General features: G+C 38.4%; 1 protein-coding gene across 4 annotated transcripts in view; it reads right to left on the minus strand.

Moving 5' to 3' along the window:
• Positions 1-16491, minus strand: part of MGAT4C (MGAT4 family member C) — a 794672-nt gene that overhangs the window by 17956 nt on the left and 760225 nt on the right. The window contains exon 1 of one of the 4 annotated variants that reach the window (XM_020883321.2): positions 10509-10731. The exons of the other annotated variants lie outside the window; for them this stretch is intronic. Coding sequence (XP_020738980.2) covers positions 10509-10526 — 18 coding nt within the window. The 5' untranslated portion in view covers positions 10527-10731. Of the gene's footprint in view, positions 1-10508; positions 10732-16491 lie in introns of those variants that run through there. 4 annotated transcript variants of the gene reach the window in all.

Consider the following 16491-nt stretch of genomic DNA (forward strand, 5'->3'; position numbering starts at 1 on the left):
AATAATCTCAGATGCGCAGATGACACCACCCTTATGGCAGAAAGTGAAGAACTAAAGAGCCTCTTGATGAAAGTGAAAGAGGAGAGTGGAAAAGCTGACTTAAAACTCAACATTCAGAAAACTAATGATAATGGCATTTGTGTGTGCCATGGCACTTCATGGCAAATAGATGGGGAAACAATGGAAACAGTGACAGACTTTATTTTTTCTGGCTCCAAAATCACTGAAGATGGTGACTGCAGCCATGAAATTAAAAGACGCTTGATCCTTGGAAGATAAGCTATGACCAGCCTAGATAGCATTTAAAAAGTAGAGACATCACTTTGCCGACAAAGTTCCATCTAGTCAAAGCTATGGTTTTTCCAGTAGTCATGTATGGATGTGAGAGTTGGACCATAAAGAAAGCTGAGCATGAAGAACTGATGCTTTTGAACTGTGGTGTTGCAGATGACTCTTGAGAGTCCCTTGGTTTGCAAGGAGATAAAACCACTCAATCCTAAAGGAAATCAGTACTGAATATTCATTGGAAGATCTGATGCTGAAGTTAAAGTGCAATACTTTGGCCACCTGGTGTGAAGAACTGACTCACTGAAAAAGACCCTTGTTCTGGGAAAGATGGAAGGCAGGAGGAGAAGGGGATGACAGAGCATTAGATGGTTGGATGGCATCACCAACTTGATGGACATGAGTTTGAGCAACCTCTGGAAGTTGGTGATGGACAGGGAAGCCTGAAGTGCTGCAGTCCATAGGGTTGCAAAGAGTCAGACACCACTGAGTGACTGAACTGAAATGAAACATTAATAATGTATAAAGTGTTAGTCACCCGGTCATGTCTGTCTCTTGTGATTCCATGGACTGTAGCCCACCAGGCTCCTCTGTCCTTAGGATTCTCTAGGCTAGAATACTGGAGTGGGTAGCCATCCCCTTCTCTATGGCATCTCCGCAACCCAGGGATTGAGCCCCGGTCTCCTGCTTTGTTGGCAGATTCTGTGCCATCTGGGTCATCAGAGTAGGCCTAATACCAGACCATATACTAAATCATTTCATCTTTTGGTTTGTGATGTCAGTTTTAGAATAGGGACAGTTTCTAATTTGCATTTATGTGTCAAAAGTGTGTCAACAGACTCAACATTTATCCTTTCCAATAAGAAAATACATGCATATCGCTTTTGAACCAAAACATTGTTACGTTAAATTTTCTGGTCTCATTCTATAATCTGAAATGTACTGTAACCTGGTCCTGAATCTACCGATAAAATATTCTGCTTGTAAAAGGTTTTTTGTCTGGATTTGGGTAGGATAAGATGCCCTTTCATGTTCACTACAGCAGTAACTGGCCTGTTTGCCCAGCAAAGATAAGAAGCAAGATTAATGCTGTAGACTCTCCATCTGGCTCATTTCAAGAGAATGATACTCTAGTAGGGCCCCAGGCCCCAAACACCTGGAGGGGCTGCCTACAGGGTACAGAGTCTAGATGCAGCTGAGGTCTGTGAGCACAAATGCTCATGAGTCTGGATGCTTAAGGCAGAAGTCTCAGGGTCACCTGAGAAGGACTGTTTTGAAGTAGGTCTGGTGAAAGACATATCTTTTTATATTCAGTGGCCAGTCTCAGAACTCTGGGGTTGTTGTTGTTCAGTCACTAAATTGTGTCCAACTCTTTGTGACTCCATGGACTGCAGCATGCCAGGGTCCTCTGTCCGCCACTGTCTCCTGGAGCTGGCTCAAATTCATGGCCATTGAGTCAGTGATGCTATCTAACCATCTCATCCTCCACTGTTCCCTTCTCCTCCTGCCTTCAATCTTTCCCAGCATCAGGGTCTTTTTCAATGAGTCAGCTCTTCCCATCAGGTGGCCAAAGCATTGGAGCTTTAGCACCAATCCTTCCAATGAATACTGAGAGTTGATTTCCTTTAGAATAGACTGGTTTTATCTCCTTGCCATCCAAGGGATTTCTGAGAATCTTCTTCCACACCACAATTTGAAAGCATCAATTCTTCAGCGTTCAGCATTCTTTATGGTCCAACTCTCACATCCATATATGACTACTGGAAAAAATGTAGCTTTGACAATACAAATGTCTGTTGGCAAAGTAATGTCTCTGCTTTTTAATACATTGGCTAGATTTGTCACGGTTTTCCTTCCAAGGAGCAAGTATCTTTTAATTTCATGGATGCAGCACAGAACTCTGGTGCTGCCCTCTCTAGTTGAGGATGTGCCTGATTCAGCTCTGGGAGAGGATGCTCCAGGAACACTGAGGGTGTACACCCATGGGGTTTGGGTGGAAGGAAGAGGTGGAGTTGAGGTGTTTCAGGACCCATCCTGGGGGATACCATGGTTTAGTATAAAGTTTATGTTATACATTCTGGTTCCAGAGAGGGCTGAAATATGGACTCAGATCTGTGAACATGAATATAAAAGCATTGTAGGACTTCCCTGGTGGTACAGTGGTTGAAACTCCATGCTCCCAATATAGGAGGTGTGGGTTCGATCCCTTGCCAGGGAACTAGATTCCACATGGCTCAACTAAGACCTGGCATATCTAAATACAAAATAAAAGTATTGTGGGTAGATGGTCCAGGACCCTTGGTTGGTTGAGAGACTGGGTTAAAAGTGTATATTCTGAACCTGGGGATGTCTTGACAACATTGAGAGAGAAGATTCTTGCAGAAAAGGTGTTTGGGAGGGATTTCCAGCCTGAGTCAGGTTCTGTGAAGAAGAGAGTCGCTGAATGCAGCCGTAAGTGTTGGCTAGGAGCAAGGCTTCCAGAGCCCATCAACTATGAAGCAGGCCTGAGTCCCCAAGCCATGGCACTACTGGGGAAACTCGGCCCGGGCGCCTGTGCCTGACCTTCTCTCCTGGCCCACAGCTATCCACCCTGGTGCGTGTCTTCCCTCCACCAGGCTCATCTCACCAGGGGCTCTCAACATCAGCGTCAGAGCTCTTAGAACCACAGCTCCACATTGCCCATGGATTTTTCTCATGCTTTGTCATCAGCATACATGTGGGGGTGTTTTCATCACAAATTTGAATGAAAACCAACAAGTGAAAGTAGAGAAGATGTTACTAGATTGAAGCCATTCACAATGTAGCCCTAAATGCATATCTGGTGGTATACAAAGGAACTTATGAGCATGGTTAAGTAATAAAATGGGTTATAACAACACAAAAAGATTTTTATCTGAATTTTGAAACGACAAAAAATTAGAATCTAATCACACACAAGTAACACAATATTTCTAAATGTCATTTTGGGAAGACAACAATAGCATGAAATACATTTATTCCCCTTAACTCGGCCATTATACTTCTGAAAATCTTTTCAAAGATAAAACAATTGTATTTGTTAGCCAAAGTCTTATTATGGTATAGCAAAGCAGTGATGTCTGTAAAACAAATTGGAGACAATCTATAAGATGTTAAGAGTCATTAGCTCAAAGTAGCAGAATGATCAGAAATTTTCAATCTTCTTTCTACTTTTCTAAACTTTCCATATTTTTAAAAGCATATATATCATAATATTTTTAAATGTCATTTTTAATTTTCAAAATTCTCTATTGTCTTTCAGAAAATAAAAGACATTTTATTTCCTGGACACAGAAGCATAAACAGCAAACTTTTTTTCAAGAAAATAGGATAAAGAAATCCATAATGCTTTACAATTATGTTTCTGAAAGTTGAATGTTTTAAGTTCAATATAAATGCTAAGTCAGGAAGAATTCCATCGTAATTTTATTCTTTTGAGACAAAGAGAAAATGAAAATAATGTGACACAAATTGCATTTGCCAAGTTCAAATGTAGATAATTATATATAAAGATAATAAGCATATCTACTAACATTTATTAAATATTTCTAAGTGATGGGTGATACACTTTGCATAGGCAGCTCATTGAATCTTCATACCAATGCTAAAACTTTAATACTACTATTAGACCAATTTTACAATTTAAGAAAAACAAAGCTTTCTTGAGGTGTCTCTATAAGCTATGATGCCAACTTTCAAATCTTAGAATTATCAGAGTCTGCTCTATTAACTACTATTGGTATACAGTTTATTAATTAGGCTTCTTAAGATATTTTAAATATGTTGTTGCCAATAGACAATTAATAACTTGTGACTTTGATCTGTTGCACAAAATAAAAATAATATAATAAATATAAATATAATTTTCTTGGCAGAAAGCAAAATTGTGATTAAACCTATTTAACTTAAAATACACATAAATATAGAATATGAATCTGCTGCTGCTGTGAAGTCACTCTAGTCAGGTTCGACTCTTTGTGTCCCTATGGACTGTAGCCCGTCAGGCTCCTCTGTCCATGGGATTCTCCAGTCAAGAGTATTGGAGTGGGCTGTCATGCCCTCTTCCAGGGAATCTTCCCGACCCAGGGATCAAACCCGCGTCTCTTATGTCTCCTGCATTGGCAGGCAGGTTCTTCACCACTAGAGTACCACCTGGGAAACCCCTATAACATGATGAGGTGGGTCATATATGATATTTCAAGTAGTATCATTTATCTTCTTTGATGAGTGGATGTATGTGTGTTCAGTCATATCTGACTGTTTGTGACCCCATGGACTGCAGCCCACCTGTCTCCATTGTTCATGGGGTTTTCCAGACAAGAGTATTGGAGTTGGTTGCCACTTCCTCCTGCAGAAGATTTTTCCAACCCAGGGATCCAACCCATGTGTTCTGTATCTCCTGCAGTGCAGGTGGATTCTTTATTGCTGAACAATCAGGGAAGTTTCAACTGGTATAAGTGGAAAATATAAAGCTTTGAAGTTAATACTCTTGTGCATTTTGCATTAATGCAAAATAAGACAAAACAACACCACCAAACCTTGTAATATAATTCCAAGAGTTAACAAAAACAGAAATAAAGTTCTTAGAGAACAATGGTAGTCACCTAAGTTCTAATATCCAATCCTCCAACTTATAATCCTACAAAATTCATTCAAAACAATCAAAGCACAAATAAACCTTCTGTAGCATATACCCTCAGCACAACCAAGAGAAAAATAAAATAACGCAAAGTCCAATTTATATGTAAATGAAAGCAATAACGTTAAGGACAAGCAGAACTGGCTGAGGAGCCCAAATTAGAGGTCAACAGACAGACCAGAATATGTGTCATTTATTAAACAACAGTAAACTATATCATAAAAAAAGAAAGATTAAGAAAGCTAGTAAGCTACCCAAAGTTCTCTCTCACCTCAAACACAGAATTAGACGGTTCCAGGAAAAAACAAATGAACATTCAAGAACAAGAAAATATACAAACAGCAAAAAAAAGAAAGAAAGAAAGAAAGAAATTCAGACCAATGTCAAACAAATTTACTGAGAAGAAAACTGAAATATCTGAGGGAACTCTGATATTTGGATTTTCCTTGTTCCATGAAGCAAGGAAGCTCTCAGAGGTTAGTGGGATCACAGGAAACAACTTGAGAAGGTTTATATTGAGAAAACTTGGGGAAAAAACAGTGATCAAAAATGACTCTGATAGTAAAATACTGAATTAGTGTGAATTCATGGGTATATTGTGATAATAAAAAAAAGAGAGAAAGTAAGAAACTTATTTGTTACAATTGGATGTGACCACTGCAGCATCATCTGATTCCCAAAATCAGTAGCTGAAAGAAAAGAACTAAAGTTTCCCCACTTTCCAGGAGGAACTGTATTTCATCAACAGTTGATGATTTTTTTTTTTCTTTTTTCAGATACTGGCAGCATAGAGCAATTATTCTTAAGAAAAAGAGAAACAAAAGAAGTAAGACACATAATTTCTCCAGTGTGCTGCCAGGTGGCAATTTTTAAAAGGCAGGGAAGGATATTGCTGCAAGAAATTGAAGAGGGCACAAATAGAAAGATCTTCTTTCATAATGGATCAGAAGAATTAATATTGTTGAAATGTCCATATTACTCAAAGTGATCTGTAAATCAAATATGAATCCTGTTAAAACTCCAATGACAGTTTTCACAGAAATAGAAAAAAAAAGCCCTAAAATTTGTATGACACTACAAAGATTGGAGACCCCAAAATAATCCTAAGAAAGCAGAACAAAGCTAGAGGCATCACACTTCTTAATTGAAACTATGTAACGAAGGAGAAAAGGAAAGATATACCCATTTGAATGCAGAGTTGCAAAGAATATCAAGGAGAGATAAGAAAGCCTTCCTCAGAGATCAGTGCAAAGAAATAGAGGGAAACAATAGGATGGGAAAGACTAGAGATCTCTTCAAGAAAATTAGAGATAACAAGGGAACATTTCACACAAAGATGGGCTCAATAAAGGACAGAAATGGTATGGACCTAACAGAAGCAGAAGATATTAGGAAGTGGCAATAATACACAGAAGAACTATACAAAAAAGATCTTCATGATCCAGATAACCACAATGGTGTGATCACTCACCTAGAGCCAGATAGCCTGGAATGTTAAGTCAAGTGGGCCTTAGGAAGCATCACTATGGATAAAGCTAGTGGAGGTGATGGAATTCTAGTTGAGCTATTTCAAATCTTAAAAGATAATGCTGTGAAAGTGCTGCACTCAATATGACAGCAAATTTGGAAAAGTCAGCAGGGGCCACAGGACTGGAAAAGGTCAGTTTTCATTCCAATCCCAAAGAAAGGCAATGCCAAAGAATGTTCAAACTACTGCACAATTGCACTTATTTCACATGCTATCAAAGTAATGCTCAAGATTCTCCAAGCCAGGCTTCAACAATACATGAACCATTAAATTCCAGATGTTTAAGCTGGTTTTAAAAAGGCAGAGGAACCAGAGATCATATTGCCAACATCCCCTGGATCATCAAAAAAGTAACAGAGTTCCAGAAAAACATCCAGTTTTGCTTTATTGACTATGCCAAAGCCTTTGACTGTGTGGATCACAATAAACTGGAAAATTCTTAAAGAGATGGGAATACCAGAGCACCTGACCTGCCTCTTGAGAAATCTGTGTTCAGGTCAGGAAGAAACAGTTAGAACTGGACATGGAATAACAGACTAGTTTCAAATAGGAAAAGGAGTATGTCAAGGCTGTATATTGTCCCCTGCTTATTTAATTTATATGCAGAGTATATCATGAAAAATGCTGGGCCAGAGAGAGCACAAGCTGGAATCAAGATAGCTGGGAGAAATATCAATAACCTCAGATATGCAGATGACACCACCCTTATGGCAGAAAGTGAAGAAGAACTAAAGAGCCTCTTGATGAAAGTGAAAGAGGAGAGTGAAAAAGTTGGCTTAAAGCTCAACATTCAGAAAACAAAAGATAATGGCAAATGGTCCCATCACTTCATGGCAAATAGATGGAGAAAAAGTGGAAACAGTGACAGACTTTATTTTTTGGGGTTCCAAGGTCACTGCAGATGGTGACTGCAGCCATGACATTAAAAGATGCTTACTCCTTGGAAAGAAACTTATGACCAACCTAGACAGCATATGAAAAAGCAGAGACATTACTTTGTCAACAAAGGTCCATCTAGTCAAGGCTATGGTTTTTCCAGTAGTCATGTATGGATGTGAGAGTTGGACTATAAAGAAAGCTGAGTGCCGAAGAATTGATGCTTTTGAATTGTAGCGCTGGAGAAGACTCGAGAATCCCTTGGACTGCAAGGATATCCAACAAGTCCATCCTAAAAGAAATCATTCCTGAATGTTCATTGGAAGGACTGATGCAGAAGCTGAAACTCCAATACTTTGGCCAGCTGATGCAAAGAGCTGACTCATTTGAAATGACCCCTGATGCTGGGAAAGATTGAAGGCAAGAGGAGAAGGGGACGACAGAGGATGAGATGGTTGATTAGCATCACCAACCCAATGGATATGAGTTTGAGTAATCTCTGGGAGTTGGTGACGGACAGGGAGGCCTGGCATGCTGCAGTCCATGGGGTCACAAAGAGTCGGACATGACAGTGACAGAACTGAACTGAACAAAGATATAGTAATTAAACCAGTTATTACTGTCACAAAAACTAAAAGCTTCTGCACAATAAAATAAAATAATCCAACACAGCAGGATAGAGCCCTATTCATTGAAAGAGATATGGTGGTCTACAATAGTAAGGTGGAAATTGGATAGCTAGGGGAGAGATTTAAAAGCAAGGTAGCTAGATAGCAAGATAGAGTTACTGGGTAGCCGTTGAAACTTAGATTTAATCCACAGATGCTGGAACAATATGTCTCTTAGGTCCCAGTATAAAAAGACAGCATGTTGTTAAAACCTACTAGTAATACTGATTATCTATAGAAAACCACTAAATCAAACAAGGCATACACAAATTCATTATCCTTTAAACTGAAATTATGAAAAACAAAAGTAAAAATTTGGTTTCAAATTTTTTAGGAGGTGACCATATCCTGATAATATAAACTTACATATAGAATATTGCTCTTTGAAAATATTAGTCTCACAAATGAGCATAAGTTACTTGAAGAGTATTTGGTTCTATATTCAAACAATGTCTTATTTTGTTAAAAATTTACCACTTTGCCTTAAATAACTTCAGAAAGGTTTGAAAGTGTTATTCAAAGGTAATGGGTTGATTGCTACAGATTAGTTTTATTTAGAAAAACAAGAACTTTTATTATCATGGCTTGAGTGAATTATTTTCTCAAGTTGATATATCATCTTTATATACCCTAAATGTCACCAGAGATTCATCTGTTAACAACATATGCTACAATATACTTTATATTTTGTACAGATGATGGGAAATACTGAACATATTTTGTTTAGCAGATTTACTGCAAGTGTTTTCAAAAACAGTCCCTTTGTCACAAGTTTCTAATACAACATTACAGATTTTGAATACAGTTATGGAAATATGAGGACTTCCCCAGTGGCTCATCAGTAAAAAAATCTACCAGCAATGCAGAAGACTGGAGTTTGATCCCTGGGCAGAGAGGATCACCTGGAGAAGAGCATGGCAACCCACTCCAGTATTCCTGCCTGGAGCATCCCATGGACAGAGGAGCCTGGTGGGGGGAGGCTATGATCCATCTGGTTGCAAAGAGTTGGACACAACTTTAGCAACTGTGCAGGCACACATGCATGGAAATAAAATGTATATCAACGCTACACTCCACCCCAACTGTATGCAAAGTTGGCACTTCTGGTTCAGTAAGACGTCACTGGTTTTTGTTTATGGAAGAATCACATTCCCTTTGGAAGACCCAAGTGCTAAATGTTTATATATATGAAATGACTATAACAAAACATCAAATACACAAATGTGTAAAATTATTTTGATATGTCATCATATCAGGTAATTCATTTTTAAGTAGAAAGCAATCATTTCTATAATTCCCATCATCATATATAAATACATGGATAAACACTCACATATAAAATGTATATCATATATTCATTTATCTCACAAAGAATTTTGAAATTATAGGGTGGCATATACTCTTCTAAATGTATATACACATAATTATACATATATAAATACAGCTGTACTCACTGACAATGAAACAGGTAAATCGTGAGAAAGTACTATTCTTTTTCACTATTTAAAACTGATACTATCCAAGTTTGGTCTCCTCAATTTACAAACAATCACCAAGGGCTTCCTTTATAGCTCAGTTGGTAAGGAATTCACCTGCAATGCAGGAGACCCCAGTTGGAGTCCTGGGTCAGGAAGATTCGCTGGAGATGGGAAAGGCTACCCACTCCAGTATTCTAGCCTGGAGAATTCCATGGACTATACAGTCCAAGGGCTTGCTAAGAGCCGGACACGAAACGACTTTCACTTCACTCACACCAAGATATACAGGGTCTTCTTAATAATCACCTTTCCCTTCTGTAGTATTCTTTCTCACTGCTCCAACTAACCTTCTCTTCTTGTCTCCCTTTGCAAACTTTTGACATTACATGACCTCTCCTACAAACATGTTTTGAGAAAAATTCAAAATTTAGATTCTCAGGTAGTACTTCTTCCTGAGCCTAATTCTAATTTTTCAATGAGGTCTATTAATCTATGTAGATTTCCCTCTGCCTACTCAAACAGCCTGGTGGATCAGACGGTAAAGAATCTGCCTGCAATGTGGGAGACCTAGGTTCCATCCCTGGACTAGGAAAATCCCCTGGAGGAGGACAAGGCGACCCCCTCCAGTATTCTAGCCTGCAGAATTTCATGGATAGAGAAGCGTGGCAGGCTACAGTCCATGGGGTCACAAAGAGTGGGACACGGCCGAGCAACTAATACAGACACACTCAAACACCAGCAATCTAAAACTACAGCTGAGTTTCCCTTCCAGCCTGCTCCACCTATCTGCCTCATTTTTGGTAGACCTAGCTTTCTAATCTCCTAGTCAAATTATCTGGAAAAAAAAAAAAGAAGTCTCCTGGTCTCCCGTAGTCAGAGAACCTTGTCTGCAGACCTCAATTTCTCTCTCACAACCTGCCAAAATTTCTCCCGTTCAGTTCGTACTGTCATCATCGAAGTTCAGGTTAATACTTTAATTTTGGAACAGCAATAGATTACTTGATGGTTTTCCCTACCTTTCCACTATTTAGCATGTTTCTAAAGTATCAGAACCTAAGCTGGAAGAGGATTTCGAAGTATCAGCTCCTAAACCGGAAGTGGTGAGATGGTGCGGCAGAGACGTCAGGATGCTTTTCCAGTCCTGCAGTGTTTAGAAGATGCTTGCTTGGTGAGGTTATTAGAAAAAAAAAAAAAACAAAACGTAACAACAAGGTCCTGAGGTGCCCCCAGGCAGTCAAGAAAGCTGCCTGCAAATCACCTGTGTCGTCACAATGATAAAACAATGCCCCGTTGGGTACCTCGGTTAGCAAGGAGGAACAGCCTGCCCTGTACAGAGCCTAACCAGCCGATGCATCCAAACACGAACATCCCCACGCTACTGGACCCCAGGACTGAGGCAGTGGAAACTCTGCAGAAGACAAATTAAGTTGATCTGTTTCAGTAACGCTCGTTGGAAAAAATCAGGGAAGAAGAACCTAATGCCTCTTTCAGAACGATTTTATGCATTCATTTTTCAAGTTGTAGAATTAGCTGCAGTTTAATTTCTATGCTGCATTTCATGAGAAAGTGACACTGGGAAGAGCCGAGGATGCAGAAGGCCTGGGCAGTTCTTTTGGGTCAAAACTACAGTTTCTATATCCATCCTGCTGGACTTCTACTTCCCACTCCTGAGCTAAAATAACCAAAGTTCGTCCTATTTTGTGATGAGTGGTCATCGTCACTAAGTCACGGCAGACTTTTTGCAACCCCTGTTCTTGTAAGAGTAGTTTTATATTGAATTCGAAAAAAAAAATTCTTCTCTATAGGAAATAACGAAATAATGGGGGTCCACTACGGTGGTGGCTCCAGTGCTTCAGGCATTGTCTCGTTTTGCTGCTAGCTGTGCAAGCTGAGGCCGTGAACAATCACCTAGAGTTCAATGCGGAGGCAAAGGGCCAGACAAGTATACATCGCAGGATAGCATCACCTTTCTGGACTGTATGGAAAGCAGAAGCCTGACATCTTTTGCTTGAGGACATTGAAATTCATACAGTTTGTGATTTTGTCCAAAGTCACCTAACTGGAAGAAGCATATTGCAAAGTTGCACAGTGTAATTTGGATTGCTTGAAACTAGAGCTTCAGCAATTGCTACAATAACTGGAGGAGGAAATATTTTGAAACCTTACTAGCTTTATCCAGAGAGTTCAGTATGGCAACCCAAGGTATCAGGCTGCCAACCCCAGTGTCCTCCCTCTGACTTTTAATGAGGTTAAACTGCTTTCTCATAATGTTTCACTTGTATACAATTCACATCTTTTTGAAATGCAAAGCAAGTGATCACAAGTCTATGGCTCAACTAATTTTGAAGTCCTACAAAGCTGACCATCTCATCTCTATAGTTTGGATTCATCAGAGTGTGAGTGGTTGTGGGCTATACCACCTTCTCTTACACGCAACCCTTAAACTACTGTAACTTACTTTGAACACCAGTGGAATAGTTGCCGATTCTTTTGGACAGTTCACGAAAAAGACCCAAGGAATTAATTTCCCTGGAGGATGGATGGGTGAAAAGGAAGGATCAAGTAAAACTTAACGATAATAACCCTTTCTGGATTTGGGTTCAAAATCTTTGATGAACTACCATACACGTATTAGTGGAATGGAGAACAGTTATTAAAATAGGACAATGCCTTTTTTAGAAAAAAAATATTCATACATTTATTGGAACTTTCCATCCAACAAGTCAGATGCTCCTGTGTCTTCAAGTTTTGTCATAGGCTTAAAATCACCTACCTCTGAAAAATTTCAGAGTCAGAAGATTTTTGAAAGTCCTGCTTGAATCATGGCAAGATGATTTGATTTTACTAGGACTTGGTTGAGACAAGACCCAAGCTACTGAAAGTCATATTGTGTGCCGATAGGAGAATCCCAGGGGAGCTATACAATTTCCAGACACAAAAGTGTAACTGGCCCTGGGGAAGATGAAGATGGCTCCTGGGGAAATAGAGCAGACTTTCATGTAAGGTCTGTTAGATTCTCTTTTAGAACTCAACATTGAATGTCATCAGTCTTGCATTAGAGTCACATAGAAGTGAAAACCAACCTGTTAGTTTTGGAATTCTTGCTCCTAATTAGAAAAAATTAGAAATTGAACTATTTAGAAGTACAAAAGACCAAGAAGAATATTGTTTGGTGCAACACAGCTTATTTTGTTTCTCAAAGGCCTTACTATAAATTGCTGTGTATGTGGATGTACTTTTGTACATAATTCCTTTTTCTTCGGAAACTCGGTGTATTCTAAGCATTAGCTTAAGAAAAGTACCAATCTCCACATTTCTTTCTATTTAATCTTTATGGATTTGCTCTCTTCTCTTACCAGTGCTTACATTTTTGGAATTTAATTTTACATCACTATGATGGTACTTTTTTAAATTAAGATTTCTCTGAATCTCATTTTCAGTCAAAAATTGTTCATCACTTTTTAAAACTCTTACCATTTTATCTATATGTCTCTTAATCAACTTAATAGTTTCTGCTTCTTCATATTGTATTTGTAAGTCTTATTTCCTGTTGGATTCTGAACTTCTTATATGTAAAACATTGTTTTGAACTTCTATCATAGTACTTGATTACTTAGTGGAGTTTCTTTTTTTTTTTTTTTTTACGATTGTAAACAATCTTCCCTGGACTTCCCTAGTGGTCCAGTAGCAGTTAAGACTTCGACATCCAAAGCAGGTGATGTGGGTTCAATTCCTTGTCAGGGAGCTAAAATCCCACATGCCTCACAGTCAAAAATCCAAAAGGTAAAACAGAAGCAATATTGTAACAAATTAAATGAAGACTTTAAAAATGGTAGGTGGCTCAGACAGTAAAGAATCTGCCTGCAGTGCAGGAGATCTGGTTTCGATCCCTGGATCAGGAAAATCCCCTGGAGAAGGGGATCTTCTCCACTCCAGTATTCTTGCCTTGAGAATTCCATGGACAGAGGAGCCTGGTGGGCTACAGTCCATGAGGTTGCCAAGAATCAGACATGACTGAGTAACTAACACATGTATACACATCACAAAAGTCTTAAAGAGAAAAAAAAGCAAACAGCTTCTACTTTTTGTTGTGTGTGTGCATTTTTGCTTATGGAAGAAACTAACAACATGTGAATATTTACATTTCTTTCTCATAGCACAGCACTCAAAAAAGTTTGTCTAAGAGCTTCACTGCTATGACCCAGACCTACAATGTAATCTCTGGGCTCTTTGTTTGCAGAAATGCAAATAAGCACCCTAAACTTAACTTTGTCCATTACCAAAGAACCAGACTCTTTAATGCTTATTTTTATAATTTATTTGAGAAGTGAAGATAATGACATTTGCTAGTTTATTTATAATTTATTTGAGAAGTGAAGATAATGACATTTGCTAGTTTTATTATTTAATGGATTAAAATATTGTATATGCAAGATAAATAAAAGTTTTGGGGGACATTTAATGTAGCAGAAAAAAATTAATCTTGACACTGTGAACATTTAGAAGACCAGTAGCAAAATAAATGACTTGTGCTTGGGAACCTCCAACAGATGTATTCTGATCTGTTGCTTATCAGAACTCAGATATGGTACAAAGTTTTAGAAGGCATGCAATTTGGGAACTGATATTCATTGGACTTATGGGACTATCTATTTATCTTTACTACTTCACATGGGGCTTCCATGGTGGCCCAGATGATAAAGAATCTGCCTGCAATGTAGGAGACCTGGGTTCAATACCTGGGTCAGGAAGATCCCTTGGAGAAAGGAATGGCAACCCACTCTAGTACTCTTGCCTGGAGAATCCTATGGACAGAGGAGTCTGGTGGGCTGCACTCTATAGGGTCACAAAGAGTCAGACATGACTGAGTAACTAACACACACACTTCACATATCTGCATACATATGTATAGGAATAAAGATTCTTTGTGACATTATGAATATCTATTATTGACCTCAAATCATTGCTTATGGAGGCACATGAAGTGTTGGTTGTACAAACTTCCTTACATTTCTTCTTGGGAAGACACTGTGGGAGAATCTTATGTTTGTTTTCATTAACTTAAGAAAATCCTTTCATTTGGTAAAGAATTTATGCTGATACAAAATGACCAGTGAATTATTACACAGTAGAACCATTTGCTTAGAGTGCATATGTTTATGCATATTATCATGTTTCTGGAATGTTTCCTGGATTATATTACCTGGACAAACCCCCAGATGTTAATGAGTTCAGTTCTCTCCCTCCAGTTATTTAGGGTAAAATCACGCTTCCCAATGCAATCTATTCCATGGCCCATAAATAAGAAGATGGAAGAAAGCAAAACCATATTCTTACTTATCTGAATGAATGGGACTACATTAATCTCCCCCAGGGCACTATTAACCTTATAATTTATATTACATTTAATAGTCTATTTTAAAATCAACAGAATGCAAAAGTAAATTACATTCTTCACATCACATGGGCTTGTATCCAGTACTTAACGTCCTGTCAGCAAACTTGGAAGTCTTGCAGTCAGCTGTTCCTCTGTCTGACATGTGCCATGACGTGCATCTGACTTGCTTGGCTTGCCTTGTTGAATGTGTGCCCCGTTTGATTTCCTACATTGCTTTGTGGACGGCTACACATGCCTTTAGGGCAGCATCCAATACTTTCCAGTGAACAGAAAAGAAGGTTGCTGACAGAGCAAAAGCTTCAGTACCCCACGAGAATGAAAAGGGTCTTATGAAACATGATTATCACATTTTGTACAAAAGGCTCAGATATTCTGATATTGATAGGAACAAATGTAATTGCTTCTTCCATTTAATTTTTTTTTTTTAACAATCCCAAGTTGTACTATCCATGTGTAGCTATAGGTGGTAGCGAAGTGGAAAATTATGGAGGCTAGATGATTCTGTAGGGGTCACAGTGATGACCAGCAAGATTTATTTTTTGGTTCCTTTAAGCTTCAGTGCAGATAGAAAATGTGTAACATTGATAAGCTGAAGGTTTTCTGCCACTAACTATAAAAATAGTAAAACTTGAGATGAGGATTGGGACTAAAGGGCAGTCATTTTCAACACTAAAGCTAAGACATGTACTTAATTTACCAATATCTCTTAAAGATTTCTAATTTCTTTCCAATGAGCTAGAAAAGGTCTGACTAGAGTAGAACCAATAAAAACAAACACTGAACTAACTAGAGAGAATGCAGGAGTTAGTGCTAAGGAAAGGTATAGCTTTGAAAGCTGGTTTAAGTCGCAGTGAGGAAGAAAAGAATAATGATAATGATGGTGATAACTAATTCATTCAGAGGGTTGTGAGGTATATTGCATTTAATCTTCCACAAAATTCATGAGGTAGATAAGAATATATTTACAGTCATTCTTACATTTCAAATAAGAGAACTGAGGATTAGATAAAGTTCTGTGTCCAGGTACACTATTGAGCAAGTATGCTGTATGGGTATGATAAATGATAGATTTTCTTTCTAAATCTATAACTTTTAATGCTTTCCAGTCTGCTCAAAGAGTTCATCTGAGAGATGTAAAAGGTGCTTCCAAATCAAGTTAAAATTTGGATAAAGCAACATTCTTGAGGAATATTAATGATCATATTCCTGTCACTAATACATAAGATGATTATTTTTCCCCCCAAAGGAATTATACAAACATTTATACACTGGTATAGTATAAAAGATTATAGCATGTTGTCTCAGTAAAATTGCCACACATTTTTGTATGCCAATGTATCATGTAAACTTTAACTTGAATTTAGCAATACCAAATGCCAATTTGAGTAGATAACAATATAATATATGGTAGATTTCCAGGTGATTCAGTAGTAAAGAATTGACCTGCCAAGCAGGAGACACGAGTTTGATCTCTGGGTTGGAAAGGTACCCTGGACAAGGAAATGGAAACTCATTCCAGTATTCTTGCCTGGGAAATCCCATGAACAAAGGAACCTGGTGGGCTATAGTCCATGGGGTCACAAGAGTTGGACATAACTTAA

Source organism: Odocoileus virginianus, chromosome 24, assembly GCF_023699985.2.
Source record: "Odocoileus virginianus isolate 20LAN1187 ecotype Illinois chromosome 24, Ovbor_1.2, whole genome shotgun sequence".
Lineage (NCBI taxonomy): Eukaryota > Metazoa > Chordata > Mammalia > Artiodactyla > Cervidae > Odocoileus > Odocoileus virginianus.